At 37.2% G+C, this 20,196-nt stretch overlaps 3 protein-coding genes across 3 annotated transcripts in view; 2 read left to right on the top strand and 1 right to left on the bottom strand.

Moving 5' to 3' along the window:
- lnx2b (ligand of numb-protein X 2b) overlaps positions 1-1,117 on the bottom strand; it is a 56,744-nt gene extending 55,627 nt beyond the window's left edge. The window contains exon 1 of the mRNA XM_049483840.1: positions 1,019-1,117. The gene's annotated coding sequence lies outside the window, so the exon portion shown is untranslated. The remainder of the gene's footprint in view (positions 1-1,018) is intronic.
- Positions 295-12,769, top strand: slc25a43 (solute carrier family 25 member 43). The gene is made up of 5 exons (XM_007254395.4): positions 295-750; positions 3,047-3,288; positions 4,220-4,392; positions 7,146-7,280; positions 10,433-12,769. The coding sequence occupies exons 1-5, from the start codon at positions 479-481 to the stop codon at positions 10,643-10,645; spliced, it is 1,035 nt and encodes a 344-aa protein (XP_007254457.3). The 5' UTR covers positions 295-478; the 3' UTR covers positions 10,646-12,769.
- A 3,807-nt stretch (positions 12,770-16,576) lies between these two features.
- slc25a5 (solute carrier family 25 member 5) lies at positions 16,577-19,863 on the top strand. The gene is made up of 4 exons (XM_007254394.4): positions 16,577-16,828; positions 18,624-19,110; positions 19,199-19,339; positions 19,425-19,863. The coding sequence occupies exons 1-4, from the start codon at positions 16,718-16,720 to the stop codon at positions 19,580-19,582; spliced, it is 897 nt and encodes a 298-aa protein (XP_007254456.3). The 5' UTR covers positions 16,577-16,717; the 3' UTR covers positions 19,583-19,863.
- Positions 19,864-20,196: the final 333 nt, after the last annotated feature.

The following is a 20,196-nucleotide window of genomic DNA, read 5'->3' as shown; positions in this document are numbered from 1 at the left end:
CAGATAGATCTTTGGTTCTCCCACTGTTTGTTCTTCCTCCAGCTCTGAAGGAGTTTTTTCTTGCCTTTGCGCTTACTGGGGGTTCTGTATTATACGTTCAGTTGTTTGTCTGATTCATTGTTCCATAATGCTGCTTTGTGACATCAGTTGTAAAAAGTTCTATACAAATAAATTTGAAATGACTTGATTTGAACGGGTTAAAAAAAGACAGATTCCCTCTATATACAGACCCGCCTCTCAGCACATCACCCACCAATAGCAGCTCTCAGGCCCTTTAAATACTCGTGACATCACTTGGGCTTGTTGTGGCAGTGGCAGATAGCCAGTGGCAGCTTTTCTACAGCTGGGTTAGCTGGGCAGTTTTACACCCAGCTGTCATGGTAAACATTTGCGTTTCTGTCTTCAGGCAGACCCCAGCTTTGTGTGTGAGAGTACCGTGCAGCGTTTTAGCTACCTGTTAGATCTGCTAGTATTAAACATGGCGACAGTTAAACGGGACAACAGACTGACGAGTTCTCAAAGTTTCCTGTGTGTGGGATTTGCCGGTGTTTTCAGCAAAACCGTGACATCCCCGCTGGAGGTGGTGAAGATTCTGAGTCAGGTCGGGACTTTTCACTGTAAACGTGGTTTTATTAACAGCTTTCTGCTGCTGTATCACAGCGAGGGGCTGCGAGGCTTCTGGAAGGGGAATGCGGTGTCCTGTATGCGTCTGTTTCCTTACAGCGCTGTGCATCTGGCAACTTATAAAAAGTGAGTAAAGTTAATGTTCCTATTTGTATTTTATATTCTGAGCTTTAAGCTAACTGAATAAGCTGGGTTTAGACACAACTGTCTGTTTAAACTGCATACTGAAGAAGAATTCATAGCCTATCTTGTGTTTGTTGTTGGTATAGGAAGTTAGTTAGCTAGGTTAGCATGCTAAGCTAACTTTAGTTAACGACTTTATTTAAGGTTATAACCCTAAACTAATATATGTAACAGGCTACCCAACTAATACAGTGTTCCTCCGTGCATTTACCTACAAACTGTCCAACTGTCGCCCAAAATGGTGTGCAGATTTAGGCCACTTAAGCTAAGTAAACATATGGCTAGCTGGCATCATCAGCCCCTCGCAAAGTTTACCTCCGTTCACGGAGCCGTCACCACCAAATCACGCCTTTCCGGCTCAGCCAATCAGAGCGCCGCGCCGGCCTCAGCACACGGTGACGTCAGCAGTAGCTAGCGTTTGAAAGGGGGTGTTGTGTAGAATGGGCAGGTTGGTGGATGGATGGATAGATGGAATATGCATAGAATTAAACAGATAAAGAGGCTGTGCAATAAACATTTGCATATTAGGGGTGGGGGATATGTCATAGAATTTTCCCAATAACCATCACCTTTGGTGATGTGACAAAACACTGAATTTAAAAAAAAAAAATATATATATATATATATATATATATATATATATATATATTTATTTATTTTTTAATTCAGTGTTTTGTTATTATTATTACTATTATTTATTATTATTATTATTATTATTATTTATTTTTTTATTTTTTTATCTTTTCCAAGAATACACTACTGCAACAAAATTATAAAAAATAAAATTTCATTTTATTTTTGCAATATGATCTTGCACACCCCAAACTAAGATATTAAAAAATACAAGAATTTTATTAGATTGTAACCATGATACTAATAATGCAAATAAATGATACTGGATAGATATAATCTTTAGTCTTTAGTAGATATATAATAGGAAATGATGAAACAGTGTGTATTTTTCTTTTGCTAAAAACAGCGAAAAAAAAAAAGTACTGTAGTACTCTGATGTGATAATTAGAGGTGGGTGATATGGCACGATATTTCAGGGTATAATATGGTTCACGATATTTGAAAATGTTGGTGATATTGTTGGTACGATACCATATGGCACACCCCTAGTGCATAAATAGATTTGTATTAATTTGGCTAGTGTCCAGGAGGGCAGCTGTACATGTCCTTTCAGGGACTCTATACATTCTAGAGGTGGAGTTTGGGAATGGAAATTTATTTTTTAAACTTTGCGTCATCACTGAAAACAATGTACCGTGTCGTTTAGCCCAGTTTATCCCATTATGAGGGCACCAATTTAGTCCACAATTATTATTATTATTATTATTATTATTATTTTGGCACCTCCTAGGAGGGCACTTAGTCACCCTGCATCTCTTAAGTCTGCCAAAGACTTTAACATTTATATATTTAGTTTTTCTGGTCTCTAGAATGAAAAAAAAAATAAAATAAAACATGCATTTACATACCAGAACTGTCATATCTGTCACATGGGATGGCAGACATAAACACACGGCCCTCCTGTCCTGTTTTGGAAAGTTCTATTTACAGTATTCTAGGAAAGAGGGGAGGCAGCGTCCCATCAACAGTGTTAGAAGGTGCACTGTAGCTGTTGATTACGTATGAATAAGATATTAGAAAGCAGTGTGTTTCTAGTATTTTTACTTCTATGTTGGACACTTTAGAGTTCTCATACAAAGTTTGAATCCATGTAGGTTTAAAGTAGTATGGTGGCAGATACCATGTAATTCATAAATGTTTCTGTGTTTATATAATTACAAATAATCAATAAGATGTTTATTAACATGAATTAATAAAAAATATATATGTTTGACATGTCAGATATGCTGAATATACACTATACATTTTGTAATGCCGTTGATTTCAAAAGAAACAATAAATAATCAATGTCCCAATATTGTCTCAGTATTATCTTTTGGAAAAAAAAAAATTGAACAAAACGTTTGAAAAAAAAATCAGCATATGTTATCTGGACAAATGAACTTGTTATCTTGAGATCACAATGAAAATAAGCTGTGAAAGTGAGCTAAGGGTATAAAAAAATCTAAAATATAATTAACTGATGCTCTTTCTGGTACTCCATATAAAATTAATGTGTATATATATAAAAGTGATACCACAAAAATATTAACAGTATGTTATGTATATGTTTGCAGACAGTAGATTTTGTGTATTAATGACTGTTTTGTTTCTCTTGGTTGAATAGGATAGTCCACCTCCACATGGATGAGCTTGGTCGTATCTCACAGTGGAGGGCGATACTGGCTGGGGGCCTGGCCGGTATATCTGCTGCTCTGGTTACGTATCCACTGGAAGTTGTTGAAACCAGACTGATCGCTCAAAACTGCAGGGAATCCACATACAGAGGGGTGCTGCACGCTCTGTCCCGCATCTATGAGAACGAGGGATTCCTCGCGCTCTATCGGGGCTTTTCCCTCACTATTTTAGGTAGGTAAATAAAGCTTGTTTAGGTAAAATGTCCTGTATTTGGCCTTGTGTCCCAATCATCCTTAATTCACTCCATATTAAGTTACATCACACCCTATACTGCTTTCATAGCTGTATGAACTTGGTTTTTGGACTTTGACTTCTCTTAAAGGAGGAATAAGTACCGTGCTTTGCTGTCTTTGTGTGTCAGATGATTCTCACTGCTGGTCATGTGTTTTTGATTGGCTTGAGATAGCCTGGCCTTTACTTTACCTCAGTCTACTGAGCTAGTATGCACTCATTTGATTAAAGATAAGCACTTAAACTTTTCTATGAATCTTATTTTTACAAATGTTTAATTTTTTAGGAATAATAAACTAAAACAGGGATTCTACAGTCATGAAAAACCTGGAAAGGTCATGGAATTTATAAATAGCAGTTTCCATGCCTGGATAAGTTTTGCAAAAATAAGAATACCCAGAAAGTTTAGGGAAAAAGTCAGGGAAATTTGGTCCACAGAGAAAGAAAACAAATAATCCATTTTGAGCTAACAAATACATCAGCTTAGAGTTAATTCAGTAATATAGCCCTACACATTGGAGCTGTCAGTATCTGACACATATATTATTATCAAAATCAGATTATCAGATTAATTTTAGGCCTACTATTATTATTTTGATTATAGTTTTAGTTTGTTATTGGTTTTATTGTCCATGTCTGCACTGATGTTTTAAAAATCTTATTATCATGACAATTTGCCTTGAAGGCATGGAAAAGTCATGAAAGAATTATGAAAACGTATTGGTTTAAAAGTGTATGAACCCTGCTAATATAATTTATACACACTCAGTTTAATATTATTTATACACAGTTTTAAGAAATATCTAGGTTAAACACTCCAAGATGATTGCTAAAATTTTGTTTTGTGTTATTGTGTTTGTCTGTGGAATAGGTGCAGTGCCGTTCTCCATTGGCTGCTATGTAGTCTATATTAACCTGGATAAACTGTGGCAGGAGCATCACTTCCGCTTCAGCTCTCTACAGAACTTTATTAATGGCTGTCTCGCAGCAGGAGTCTCTCAAGGCCTCTCTTTCCCGTTTGAGATGATAAAAAGGAAAATGCAGGTGAGCATTACTTACAACTTTTTCTGCATTTTCCTTTAATACCCTTTACAAACATGTTCAATAAAAAAAACATTTATTCTTATATTTATAATATTTTGCTTTGGCCATGTAATAACACAAATCAAAAAGCTTAATTTTATCCATTTCTATTTTTGGGTAATATTAGGTTTGAATATTTTGCGTATGATAAAATAGACTTTTTAGGTGAATTTATTTTCACATGTCCATACCAATTCTTTTACTATTTCACATTTTTGCCTAGGATCACATGTATTGTGATGCATATTACTGTAAATATCATTTTTAATTATATTTCCCACCGTGTCATATTGTCAGTACCTACTGACATGCTAACAAGGACAGAATACAAAATGTCACGCATGTAAATTTATGGCTGCTAATAGACAAGATACCTTTTTATATAAAACAGATATAAATTAGGGCTATACAATACTGAGGATAATTTCCGATATTGCAGTAATAATATACAGGACATTTCACCATATCTTACTAGAAGTCAGTGATCCAACATTTCAAGATTTTAGTAATGCACACAGTGTTTCCAAGATAAGAGTGAAATAGTTTATAATATTATGAATGATAGATATGTCATGAAATAAAATGAGAACAGTGTGATTTTTTTTTTATCAAACAGAAAAGACTTTTAAATAGTGATAATGATCCTAACATAATTATAGCAATTAGTATATATTTAGCAGCTCTGCTATAATTGTTAAAAATAGGGATTCACCAAAAGTTACATTTTTGACCAAAATCAAACTAAACAATATGCAAATATTGAACACAGAACATGTTTTGTTTTATTAAATAAATTGATGAGATAATGCAATTGTAGAACTACAGCTTAATATTGTGGCAGACATACCAACAAAGTCCATTGTTATTTGAAATAAATTATTATTTTGAAATAAATTATTAGTTCTTTTGTAATAAATTATTAGATCTTCAGTGCCCTAGTTAAAACATGTAATGTAATGCTGCTTGTTCACCACTAGGTGGCACAATGGGGCAACTATCACAGACCCTCACAGAACTTCAAACTGTCCAAGACCTTAGTTCCTTCCTGTGTATACTTGGTTGTATTAAATCATTATATTAATACGTAATAGTTTTATTACAGAAGCATTCAAAATATTATGACTGGAGTACAAAACTGTCTGACGCAGCTGGAAATGTAGATAACATCTTTAAGCAAAAGATACGTTCTTTAAAATGAAATTATTTATTAAACAGACCGTTTAAAAGACAATTTCTACATTTATTTTACTGTATGAATGAAATCCCCTCTATTAACTAACTTAATTTACATACGCCTGCATTCTCAGTATTGTCTTAACAAGTTAAACCAGATTGTCAGGCAGAGCAGTTGCCAGGTTGCCTTCATTCCCCTCCTGTAGAGAAAATCCTGTCTGAGTTTAGTGCTATACAAAAGCGTCTATAGAAACAATGACCAATAGAATCTCACACAACCCCCATCAGGCCCACCAATAGGGTTAAAGGAGGCCTTATGGTTCCCTGGAGCTCCTCTTTCACTGCAGAGCAGGATTAAATTACTGTAATGATTTTATCCTCTTAATAAAACGAGTTTTTATAAATGAGTTAACATGTCTGTAAGACTGTAGTTTAGACTGGTTTAATCGTCTAAAACATTGCAATTAAGTGAAATTCAATTAAAATGTCAAGACCACAAAAAACATTTTCATATCTAAAAAATTGTGTTGTGACATTACATTATGAACTGATATTAATTTTTGCTAACATCAATATTACCCATGAGTGAGATGATATGGTAATTAAAAAAAACATGGATTTATTATTATTATTTTTATTTATTTATTTAGAGTGTTTAAACATTTTAATATATTCCATTTTCAATTTCTGAATATGTTTGACAGTAATACTTTCTTTTTTGCTCTTTAAATGGGGGGGGGGGGGTAATTGCATTTTTGTTCTATTATATTATCATTTATGTGCAGAAAATGCAAATTTGTCAAAATAGCAAAAAAGACGCAGACCTTTCAGACCTCAAATAATGCAAAAAAACAAGTTCATATTTGTTCATAAACAACAATACTAATATATTAATAGTTCATAAATCAGTATTTGGTGGAATAACCCTGTTTATGTTTAATCACAGTTTTCATGCATCTTGGCATGTTCTCCTCCACCAGTCTTACACACTGCTTTTGGATATTTTTGATTTTATGCCACTTCTTTAGGGCCAGAGATGGAATATTGATTTATAGTCAATTCACATCTCATTTTCTATAGATAACTTCTGACAATACAAAGAATTTAACCGCTTTTTTGATTTGCTGAGTGAGTTATTTAACATTACAAAAGCTAAAGTTTTCATAGTGATTTAATAATTATTTAGACCTATTATTAACTTTTATTAACTCTAAAATAAAAGTGTTCTTGACTTTTACTGCAGCCACCACGTATCACTGTACACCGTGTCTGTGGTAAATACCTCATGATGACGTTGTGCAGCTATGCAACTGGAAACCTCTGAATGCCTAACTTCTTGACCCTGTGACTCACTGACTGTTCTGTACTTTAGATCCACCTTCTTCCAAAGTACACACACACACACACACACACTCGCTCTTCTCTTGTCCTTTTGTCCTTTAGTACATTTCCTTTAGGATTTCTTTTAATAATTTATGATTTTAACTTCATCTTAACAAATAACTGCATTAATGTAATATATATATATTGTTATATTTAAGGCCCAGAGTCCTACCCTGCCCCACTGTGGAGGAGTTGATGTCCACTTTACAGGCATGATCAACTGCTTTAAAGAGGTAATCAAAACCAAGGGTGTGTTGTCCCTCTGGAATGGCTTTACAGCAAACACAGTCAAGGTGAGAAGCTTAAAGACTTGAATGATTTTGCCAGTTCTATTAACCCCGCCCCCTCACACAGAATTTACGCATATGTGAATCATTTAGGCCTTTAGATAAAGCTGGAGTCAGTTTAATTAGTTTAGCTCTTTGCAAATAACTTTCAGTACACATTTAGCACAATTACACTGACATGCCAAAAGTCCTGGGATAGCAGTACGTAAACTGATCATGAAGTGTTACCGATAGGGAATGCTCACACCTGTAAAAGTTGTGAGATGTTATCTTGTGAGTAAGGTTGAAAGGCAATATAAATACCACCCTCAGTGGACAGCACAGTGCGTGGAAATGATTGTGACTGGCAGTATCTAATTAGAATTGTCTGTGTGAAGAGTAAAGAAGTGACTGTTGTAGGTCAGTGCATCTTATTTTAGGCTTTTATGTGACATGACTAAAGTCACGGGACACAAGAAGTTCCTAGTTTATACACATAATAAGCAGTACTTTTAGCTATGAGACAACAAATTATATGAGTAAAGTTAATTATTACATAACTGCATGACTACATAAATGCATATTGAGTGCATGCATATACTGAACACAAAAAATGACAAGTATATACAGTTAAAAGCAAAAAATATGTGATAAAACTGACAGCTTTTAAAATTGTGTGATTATCCATGTATGGAGTTTTGTATGGTGATATTTCTTACAGTATGATATGACTATGACCCATAAGTGCATCTCATTCTGCTGCACATAAACCGATAATAGCCATGAACCAGCCAGAATGACCACATACGGCTCCTACAGCGGACACACAAACATTAGAACAGAGTTCAGAGCAAGGTTAGAAAAGGTTGCCTGGTCCAGTGAATCCAGTTTTCCTGTAGATGGCTGGGTTCAGTATGTGTGCAATATTTACTTGGAACAATAATTCTGATCCATGACGGCTCTGCCTCGCGACTTACAGGACTTACAGGACTTACAGGATCTGCTGTTCCCGCCTTGGTGTCAGATACAACACAGAGCACCTTAGAGTAAAGACTGAGCTGTTTTGGTAGCATGCAGAGGATCAACACTGTATTAGGAAGGTCATCATGTATTGGTTCATTGTTATATATACACTGACATGACAAATGCCATGGGATAGGGAATAGTATTATGGCATGTGGATGTGTGTGTGGGGGGTCTTCTGCTTTAAATATGGATGTAAGTTCAGTTTTTTTTTCTGAGTCACTTTTTTGTTTGCATAGACAATTTAGCCAGAAGCTACCAGTCACTATCATTATCCACCACTGCGCTGTCCACTGTGGGTGGTAATGGCTTCTATACCATATTCCTCAGTACACAGTCCACTTTCCAGTGCTGTTAATTGATGTAGTCTTGATATGAGTCCACTAGCCAGTGTTTAACCTCACTCACAAGATCCCTGATATAACACTTAATGATCAAATTATATACTGCTGTCCCATGACTTTTGACACATTTTTCATAAAATATAGAAAAACATCTGTGTTTGTGGACAACCGCGTTTCCATGACAACGTTTTTTTGCCATGTTATACATTTGTTTTTGTTGTAACTCTGTAAATAGTTATTACAAGTTAAGACACAACAAACACAGAGACTTTACACAGAAATCTGGTGTGAAATTGACTTTGGGTGTGGTAAAACATGATCAAGGCAAGGCAAGGCAAGGCAAGGCAAGTTTATTTATATAGCACCTTTCATACACAACGGTCATTCAAAGTGCTTTACAAGTTAGAAAATACACAGAGAAATCAAATAAAAAAAACATGTAAAAGATTAACAGTAAAAATGGAAATAAAAACTAAAATAAGAATAAAGCATGATTGATTAAAACATGATTAAAACAAAGATGATTAAATTAAAAACATGTAAAAGAACAACAAGGAATTAATAAGAATAAAGCATGAATAAAACATAATATAAAAGTGCCGTTACAGAATAAAAGTATGTGGAGCTGCAGTGTTTTAAGCTGAGCTGAAAGCCTGATCAAACATGTAGGTTTTCAGTCTGGATTTAAACATGTTTAGTGTTGGAGCTCTTCTAATGCTCTCTGTTAACTGGTTCCATTTAAGAGCAGCGTAGTAGCTAAACGCTCCCTCTCCGTGTTTAGTTTTTACTTTAGGCGGCTCTAACTGAGCAGTTCCTGATGATCTGAGAGTTCTGCTCGGCTCATACTGCTGGAGCACATCAGATAAATATGCTGGTCCTGCACCATTAACACATTTATACACCAGTAACAATACCTTAAAGTCTATTCTGTAACATACTGGTATCCAGTGTAGGGATTTAAGGATGGGGGTGATGTGCTCCCTTCTTTTACTCCTAGTCAGAACTCTGGCTGCTGAATTCTGAATCAGCTGAAGCTGTTTGATGGTCTTTTTTGGGAGTCCAGTTAGGAGTCCATTACAGTGATCAATCCTACTAGAAATAAAGGCGTGGATGAGTTTCTCCAGGTCTGATTTAGACAGAAAATCTCTGATCTTATTGATGTTCTTGAGGTGATAAAATGCTGATTTGGTGACTGCTTTGACATGACTGTTAAAAGTGAGATCAGAGTCCATTTGTACACCAAGATTACGCACTAGTTCTTTAAAGAGTAAAGAGTACTAACTTTTGTTGAATAGCCCACCACCGCTCTCCCGCAGCTTTCTGAGATCGAGTAATTTTATTCCATTTGTCCAAACAAGCCCCTGCAGATAAATCACTTATTGCATTGTTATTTAGGCCTGAAGTAGCTCCACACCTCATTGGTAAAATCCGGAGAGCCCTGACATTAGAAACGAGGCATTAATAACTTAAAAAGTGCATAAAAAGCTTATTAAAAAACACTGTTTGCATCCTGTAGCGTAACCTGATCTCCGGGTGCGGAGATTAGGTTACGCTACAGGTTCTAAATAGAAAAACTGAATAAAATTACTGGATGTCGGAAAGCTACAGCAGAGCAGGGGTGGGCTATTCAACAAAGGTTAGTACTTTTTATCATGTTTTACTACACCGAAAGTCAATTTTATACTGGACTTCTCCTTTAAGAAGGACCTTACGCAAAACTAGTCCAATTTTTTCCAAATTACTGTCTATTACTGTCATTGTCTCAGACGTTGGAATGTTTACCAGTTGTCCTGTTTGTTGTCTCTTGTACAGATTGTCCCGTATTACGGCCTGCTCTTCAGCTGCTTCGAGATGTGCAAACAAGTCTGTCTTTACCAAAACGGCTATATAGTCTCTCCACTGAGCTACAAACTCCAACCAGGAGTGGACCAAAGCCTGGGCCCACAGGAACTGCAGGAGTTTAAACGTTACCTGAGGAATAGAAAGTCACAGACACAGAGTTCTTCAATTGGAAATCGCTGGTGAACACGTCTTTCCTTGACCTTGTGATGGACTGAGGGACAACAGAAGGACGGAACACGGAAAACGTTTGAAAGTTTGAATGGGAATTTTCTCTACTAAGTACATTATCTGGCACTGTGTTGCACTAGGTTCTTGTGGCAAAATGCTTTAAAGCTAGACATCATCAGCAGATCAAGCACGTGCTTTCACTTCTTGTTATCATGAGTGCTGATAAAGCAGCTCTGGGGGTGGATTCTCATATAAATCAGGGCCATCTCAGCTAACAGTTTGTGCTTTTAGAACGTTTTCTGAATGTTACAGTTAATGTTTACATGGCCAATTACCCAACACACTCATTAGGACTCCCCCTATCACTAGTGATGCCACAACACCAGCAGGGTAAAGACTAACACATGCCTCCTCCGATACATGTGAAGTCAGACTCCGCCTCTTTTTGAACTGCTGCTGATGCAGCATTGACGAGTAGCATCACAGCGCACTCGGAGGAAAGCTCAGCGATTCGGTTCCGGTACATCAGCTCACAGGCGCCTTGTGCTGATCAACATCACCCTTTGGAGTGATGAGGGGAAAAAAGAGCGCCACCTACCCACCCAGAGAGAGCAAGGCCAATTGTGCTGTCTAGGGGCTTCAGTAGCCGATGGCAAGTTACTTTCCCCTGGCTGGGGACATTGTGATAAATATTCTAATAATGTGATGCTAACCGATATGTTCCTGAAAATTGTTTCTGTAACATTACTGGCTATCTTTCCTGGAACCTTTTTGAAACATTGCTAAACGTTCTTATAAAAAAATCATAATTTCTTCATATATGTAACATTTTAAGGGGCCTTGTTTCAATAGCCAATAGTTCATAACTGACATGATGCTTTGAGAGTCTGGCTCCTGTAAGCTAATTCTGCGTTGAATTAACCTTTGAAGTCAGATCTCAGAGCTGGTGATTCATCTCAGTTCATTTGAGTTGATGATGGTGTTTAATATATATATATATATATATATATATATTTTTTTTTTTTTTTTTATTGTATTAGCAATATTAATAACAATGCATTATGCAAGAGGAATTGGACAGTACAGGGTTTATGCCTGATTTAATGAGGCATAAATAAATAGAAGTGATGATAAACTGGTTAAAAATACTGCTTTTATTACTGTTAATCAGTGGTGAGGCCATCTAGGATACAGAACTTTGGGTTTATGTGGCTCAACCAACTTTCTGAGTAGGAAATGTGAGTTTTGGGCACGTTTCAGTTGAAATGTTATACTTGGACCTCTTTGGAAATTTAGAAATCTGTTTTAAATTGACAGTATAAAAAACCTAGAAATAAAAGTTAAAATACTTAGTATTCTGGTGTCCATAGCATTGGAATCTAATGGTTAGAGGAACTGTGAATTTTGTAAATTGCATATCTGTTTGACGTTTTCATGAAGTGGACAACCTTTTTTTACCTTTTGACGAAAGTGCCCACATTGTGGTTTAAACTGAAGGTGTTGTTTTTATGGTAAGCTGCACAAAATGCACAGATAAGTGTTCAGAACTGTAAGAATAAATACTGTCAGTGTTCAGTAAACAGTATGGACTTTCTCCTGTGGCCTGGGTCAGAATTGATTATATTGGAAGCCAATAATCACTGTTGATTCCACTTCTGTAACAATACCTGCTGCTGAACATTCACTTTTCACAATGGTGCTATTGCGCCTGCTACTGCAGTCAATACAATCTTCGCCATGTTGGATATCTTGGCCCAGCATACTTAAAGCACAGCCCTTAATTTCTGCAATACCTCAGATATTATTTTATAGTGGAACGTAAACCACTATCAAACCTTTCAGTCAGTGTTATGCTTTGTGTTATTGATATGAATGTCTTAGACAAGAAGGGTACTTTTCCGTTTATTAGAAATGAAAGGATTGGACTATTTCAGTGCCTTTGTTTGGACATATGATGCGTATGGTGAAGTAAAATTTTAATGCATTAAGTTATTTTTGAGAGAAAATGTTTTCCTTTGTGCTCTGTACAGCATGTATAAATGATGAGGTTTTATATAGTATTAGTTATATAAGTACTGATGGCAGTCAATGATTGCAAGTGTAACAATGTAAATATTAAATTTGTCTTTGTCTTTTTAAGTGTCCAGTGTTTCGAACTTTTCTCATTTGACCTGCCTGTACTGGGGGCTTGTCCTTTTGGGGTCTTTTATATAGCATTGATAATTATGGTTGTGTCCCAATTGCTTACTACACATTAATACTATACGGTACCAGTTAAAAGTTTGTCCCAGCTGACTACTTTATGAAGACACTGAGATTAAAATACCAAGAGTAAAGAATCTAAAGTATAAAACATATTCTGGTTTGTTTAACACTTTTTCTTTACAGAATAATTCTCTGTATGTTCTTGTATAGCTCTAATATAATCTTCAATATTAAATTTAAAATGTAAAAAATCATAAAAAGAATGAAAACACATTGAATAAGAAGAGATTTGGCAGGTTAGTACAAAATATATTAATATACTGACCCATTCTGTTCTAACAGAAAGTGATGAAGTACTGATATACCATCAAACCCCACTGCAAATTCTCCTGCAGCCCTTGTATTGCTTTCAACCATTATTATCTAACAATTTCCAGATCCAAGTAGCTACTCCTTTTCTGTTTTGCATTGCTTTTAGAATAAAATCAACTGGTTCTAAGTATACATTGTATATTTTTGAGTATAATCAACTTTATCTTTTAAATCTATACTACACTGCATAGTTCACACTCAAAAACTAGTTAGTATTCGTATTCAGTACACAGTTGGGATGCACCCATTGTCTTTTAGGCTGTGCTCCAACTGCCGACAAATCACAATTGGAAAGATGACTGTCCACACAGTTAATTTGCAAGTGATCAGATCGGATTTGCATGTCTTGACATCACAATAGATACTCTGCATGGGTTGCTGTGGTATTGAGATTGGTTTTAGCAACTAACCTTTAAAATCTTTGCAAATCACATTTTAACCACCTCCAAATGTGATTTGGATTTAATTTGCAAAATTCTTATTTCATATGGTTTCCGGCTGTCCAGTCTATCAAAAAATAGATTCAGTCTAGATTCAGTCTAGGTATGCCAAAAGTTAAGATTTTGTCTGTTTTAGAGTTTATTATTGGTTTATTGGAAGAATGTCCTAGTCAGGCTTCCAAAGCATGTGAAATGTGTAAATTTGTAGCCGCTTATTGAACCAGAGAATCATTATTGCATATAAATGGTGTTTAAAATTAGTTGCATGTGAATTTTAAATAGGAATAGAAACTATACAGTTTGTATCTCAATAGGCTTCTTTGGAAGTCACCTACCCTCTTTTAGAGAATGTTATGAAGCCCCTGAGTCCCATTTGAGTCAACCCAGGATCACAAAGGATAGCTGGGATAAGATAAGTGTCCAGAGTTTGTGATCTGAAGGTGGACCGTGTGGGCTTATTGTCTGTGGTGATAAAGACAGGCTGTTTATCACAAGCACTGTGTTGTTCAGATATATTGGTTGATTATTGCCGGCGATTTCACTGTGACAGGCACATTTTCAAAGAATAAAATCACATGGATCCTGTTTGAGTTGTGCATCAATGTGAGAAAGAGATCTACTATAGGATGCATTTATATATGTGCATGTTTATTTAATTTTCTCATTCTCATCTGCTGGTACCTGCACCTCTTGTGCATTTTTAACCACAGTTTTATTTATCATCACACAGCCTTTTGTCTGTTAGATTTGACAGATTTTCTATTTATATAATAGTTATTGTTAATAATTATAGTATGTTGCTTATTTATACCTCATTGCTATAAGTAAGAGATATCCCTGCTAAAAAAATCCAGCTGGTCAACTATGAAAAACATACCCTATGTTGGTAGGCTATTTTGTTAACTACCTCTTCACCAGCCTAACTACCGTTTTTTTTTTTTGTAGCAGGTATGTATCTCTACATCAATGTCACATATATACTGTATATAATTATTGTGCTGTGCCTGTACTCACCTTTTTATACTTTATTATACTTATTACTGTTTTGTATTACTGTGATGTATTATGTGAAAATATAGAGCATAATTGAAATGCAAAAACCCAACAAAACAAATGAACAAGTGTTGTATAGATTTTTTGGTAGATTAATCCCGGCGGTTTCACAGAAAAATTTTCAAAGAATAAAATCATATGGATCTTGCGTCAGTTGTTGCTTTTCCTTCGTCTTGAATGTTTGGTGTAAAGTGGTCAGGATGACGATGATCTTTTTCTCAAATTGAGGTTTGAATAAAATCAGCCTGTTTTATTTTATCACAGGTTTTAACACATTGTTGCACAGACACATTGACCCCTTCATTTACCTAGAAAAAAGTTTTTTTCTCTGGTATGGTTGGAGTTTAGGGGGCCAAAGTCGCACTTACCATCCATAAAGGGGACGTCCAACTAAAAAAGACCTCAACCTAAAAATAGCGGACCTTCACACCACTTGCGTGAAAGAACAGCACTTGTTGGTTGGGCACAGAAGTGGGGGGTGCTTTGAAACAAATGAACAAAATCAGCTGTGAGTGCCTGATACAGACAAACAGCTTTAAAAACATTTTCATGATTTTCCTTTATAAATTATTGGTGGTTTGGATCATCAGTTTCAGTTAAATATACCATAGCAGATGAACACAGTGCTATTTGAGAAGTGAAACGAAGTTTAAAGGATTTACAGAAAGTGTGCAATAATTCTTTAAACAAAATCAGGCAAAAAAGTTGAATCAATATTTAGTAGATTATCCTTTTGCAGAAATAACAGCCTCTAATGCTTCCTATAGCTTCCAATGAGAGTCTGGCTTCTGGTTGAAGGTATTTTGGACCATTCTACTTTAAAAAACATCTCCAGTTCAGTCAGGTATGATGGTTTCTGAGCATGAACAGTCCACTTTAAATCAAACCACAGATTTTCAATAATATTCAGGTCTGGGGACTGATGGTCATTTCAGAACATTGTACTTGTTCCTCTGCATGAATGTCTTATTACAATTTGAGCAGAGTTTAGGGTCGTTGTCTTGTTGAAGTATCCATCCCTGGCGAAACTTCAACTTTAGCCCTGTCCAAACGGGATTAGTTAATCAGGGGGGCATCTGTAAAAAAATATTTCACAGAGAAAGCTAGAAACAGGAGCCGTACCCACAGCAAGCAGAAATGGAGGGCATCGTATAAATAATCGTTAACTAATCGACTAATCTGAAAAATAATCGACAGATTAGTCGACTACAAAAATAATCATTAGTTCCACAGTGAGTGGAAGTGTGGATACTTCAACATTGTTCTTAAGAATGCTAATATTGACTGAAATCCATGCGACCCTCATCTGCTATATGATATATTTAACTAATGTCAACTAATGATTTATTAAAATCATGAAAATTATCAGGGGTGCCCAAACTTTTTTTTCATACCACTGTATGGTTACAGTGAGGTGTAAAGCAAGCTACAGGTTAATAACCCCTGTGCTAGGTTAGTGTATGGCTGCCATACTAGCCTGCAGTACTATAAGTCACTTCAAGGACTTCAGGTTGGTTGGAGAGTGTGGGTTTCACTGCAGTGTTTAAATTAATGGACTTAGACTGACAAAACGACATCTATCAAAATCTGAACATCTTTCTTTCATCTCCTACAGCCTCCATATATACACTCACTGTTTTACTCAACATATATACAGCTATAAAAGAGATTAAAGGTCCAGATATGGAGATATATTGAATAGTGTTAGTAGTGATGATGACGCCAGTACTCTCTGATGACGCGTTCTTCCTCTGCGCGCTCTGCCCTCGTGATTTTCAGACCCGCCCCTTTCCTCTCGAGTACGGTCAGTACAGTACATTAGACTCCGCCCCGGCATTCCAGGAAACCAATCACAGCGCCTCATTCGTCTTCACGCTGCGTCTCGCGAGCAGCATCGCTTAAATTCTGCTCTCCGCTTGTCGATCGGCCATTTCGACCCGGCCGGCATTCCGTGTAACTCCTGCGGCTGAGCGGGATCCTTCTCCTTCACACGACACCACAGTAACACCGCCCAACAATGAGCGAGACCGCCATTTCTTTCGCCAAGGACTTCTTGGCCGGTGGTATTGCCGCTGCCATCTCTAAAACAGCTGTAGCCCCTATTGAGAGAGTGAAGCTGCTTCTTCAGGTGAGTCATCTGGGTTATTTTAAGGGAGTTTAAGGTGGAATGTTACCTTAAAAACCGGTTAATTGAATAACTAGCATTAGCAACTTAGCTAATGCTAACTATGAACAGTGTCTTCCGGATACGTTAGCGTTAGCTAGCTAAGTTAGCTTAGCTCACCGGGTGTTCAGTGTAACTGTAACGTTAAATAAAATGTTGATTTTTACAGCTTAAACTTAACTGTTAAACTATATTTGTGACTGGCTGTAGAAACCATTATTTCGCATTAACTAGATTAAGATGTCTGAAGTTTATTCATACTTTTGGGTAGCTAGCTTAGTTGGCTAACTACATGCTGTTCTTTTCTTTATTGCTTGATTTAAAACGTGTTGATCACCAAGATGCTATCTAGATGTCATTGGCTGCTTGTTATTTAATACTTTTTTTAAAGTTACAGGTACAGAAGGTTAGCTAGCGTTAGCAGTTTAGTATGACCTTAGCTAGCCAGCTAGCGGAAGGTCTCCTTTACCGTGAATTGAAAGTTAGCTAGCTAGCTTAGCTTAGTTAGCGTTAGCTTGCCTGCTAGCTAGCTCGCTAATAAAGCCGGTTGGTTAAAGTAAAGCAGTTAAGTCTCAGTGGGTCTTGTTTAGTAACTAGTTAGCTTAGGTTAATATTTCTGACTAGTCATCAATAAATGCTGAACTAGCTTTTAACAGTGTCTTCCTGATGGGCTAAGCAAGCTTAACTATTTAATGCCAACCCGGATTTTCAGTGCTAGTTTGGCTGTTTAATTGACGTGTAACGTTAGGTTGGCTAGAAAGAGAAACTTAAATGTGTTAAACTAGTTAAGGTTGGAATTTAGTCCACTAAAGTTTGTAAGATTATTTCTTTATCGTTTGTATTAATTCATGGTTTTGCGTATCTAATTAACTTTGAATGCCGTACTTTGGTAGCTAGCATGGCTAATCTGAAACACCTCGATTTTAAACTTCTGTGAATGACGATTTAACCAAGCTATCTAAGTGTATCTAGCTATGTTAAGTGTCTGCTGCAGCTATTTAGCTAACTAACTTAGAATAATACCTATTTAGTCAAGAATTACATGGCAGTTAAGCTTTAACTCTTGACAATGATACCTAAAGTTAGCTAGCTCAGCAGTGTGACCTTAGCTAGCCAGCTAGCGGAAAGTCTCCTTAAATTGCAACTACAGTTAGCTAGCAAGCTAATGCTAACAAAGCCGGTTCATTCTTCAGGATGAATCAAACTCGCTGCTTGCTAAAACAGTTCAGTCTCCTTAAGTTGTGTGGCTAAGAAGTACGTTAGCTTGTTATAATGATTTAAGTAAGCTACACATTAAGGAGTTTTAAGTCTGCAGTGTCTCAAAAGCACAATCATAAAAATTTAGCTAGCTGAATGAAATGGTCTTTCAGGTGGTTAGCTATATTGCATGATATAGCTGTAGCCATTGGTTTGTAGTTTATTGCTGACCCAGGTTGTTTAAGCTCACCCGGAGTTCATTAGACTTCCTCTAATACTTGGCCAAGGTCGAAAGAAGGGGAGGCCTACTGCTTCTGAAGTTTTCCTTGTTAGCTTGCCAGTCATTCATTACTTTACGTTACACTCTGAACAGTGGCAGCACACTGACCCTAGTTCCTGCATTTTCAAATAGTAGTCTTTCAAGGGCTGTTTTTGTACATGAACAATAAAGGATCAGAGATTGGCTTTTTTGTTCCTTTTGTTCTTCTGCTCCTTCACCTGTAGGTTTATTTTTTATTTGTAAACTTTTTTCCTAACTTTTTTTTTTATCTTGTGTTAACAGGTGCAACATGCCAGCAAACAGATCACAGCTGACAAACATTACAAGGGCATCATGGACTGTGTTGTCCGTATTCCCAAGGAGCAGGGTTTCCTGTCCTTCTGGAGAGGAAACTTGGCCAATGTCATCAGATACTTTCCCACTCAGGCCCTCAACTTCGCCTTCAAGGACAAGTACAAGAAGGTCTTCCTTGATGGTGTAGACAAGCGCACCCAGTTCTGGAGGTACTTTGCTGGTAACCTGGCCTCTGGTGGTGCTGCTGGTGCCACCTCCCTCTGCTTCGTCTATCCTCTTGACTTCGCCAGAACCCGTCTGGCTGCAGATGTTGGCAAAGCAGGAGCTGAGCGAGAGTTCACCGGGCTGGGTAACTGCTTGGCAAAGATTTTCAAGTCTGATGGCCTGAAGGGTCTGTACCAGGGCTTCAATGTGTCTGTGCAGGGTATCATCATCTACAGAGCTGCCTACTTTGGCATCTACGACACAGCTAAGGGTAAGACGTTTGGCTTGGCTGTAATGTGGCAGTGCCGATTGGTTTCTGTTACTAGTTGTTAATGTTCTTCTTTTTCTTGTCACTGTAGGTATGCTGCCAGATCCCAAGAACACTCACATCGTTGTCAGCTGGATGATTGCTCAGTCTGTGACAGCCGTTGCCGGTCTTGCCTCTTATCCCTTCGACACAGTGCGTCGTCGTATGATGATGCAGTCTGGACGTAAAGGAGGTAAGGCTGTTCTCCTGAGAAGTTTTAGGTCTGCTTGGTATATTTTAGGTGTTGTGAAGTAACCATCTCTTGTTTTGCATTGCAGCTGACATCATGTACAGTGGCACAATTGACTGCTGGAAGAAGATTGCTCGTGATGAGGGTGGCAAAGCTTTCTTCAAGGGTGCCTGGTCCAACGTTCTCAGAGGCATGGGTGGTGCCTTTGTGCTCGTCTTGTACGATGAGTTGAAGAAAGTCATCTAAATGTTTGTGGGCTGTTAATGTTGTGGTGTAACTGTAACAAAACTTGTACATTTGGAAGGACTCAAATTCCGCCTTATTTATAGGGACCAGCTAGTGTCACTGCTAGTTGAACTGGGGGATTCTTTTTTGTGCTTTTATTTTGACCCTTTTTGTTAGTTTTTGTTCCCCTCACCATGTCATTCCCCGAGAAAAAGAAGCCATGCCAGGTACTGAAAACCTACCTGCCACTCAGCCGGTCTGTTTTTATGTATTGCATTTCAATAAAGACTCACCGAACCTAATCTTTTTTTTAGTTTGTGCTTTTATTTTCACTTATGAGCTGAATTATTTGATTTTATAAACCATGAGAACCTGCCTGAGCGTTAAGTAGCCCGTCTTATTTAATCCCTAGGGAGATGCAGCCAGGCAGTGTCTCGTTTCTGGAGCTGTGATTTCATACTCTAGTGAATGCCCAGTCTTATGTTTGGTGCTTGGCCAAGAACAGCTGTGAGGGGGTCTGTTTATCTTGGTGCGTCTTGTGTATCATTAGGTGGGTGTGGGAAGATCCCCAAGTAGGGACCTAGTGCTGGCACCACAACTTGGTAGTGTGGGGTGGGTGAGAGGGTTGGGGTGGT

This window comes from Astyanax mexicanus, chromosome 10 (genome assembly GCF_023375975.1).
Source record: "Astyanax mexicanus isolate ESR-SI-001 chromosome 10, AstMex3_surface, whole genome shotgun sequence".
NCBI lineage: Eukaryota > Metazoa > Chordata > Actinopteri > Characiformes > Acestrorhamphidae > Astyanax > Astyanax mexicanus.
This window is presented reverse-complemented; position numbering and strand designations above follow the sequence as displayed.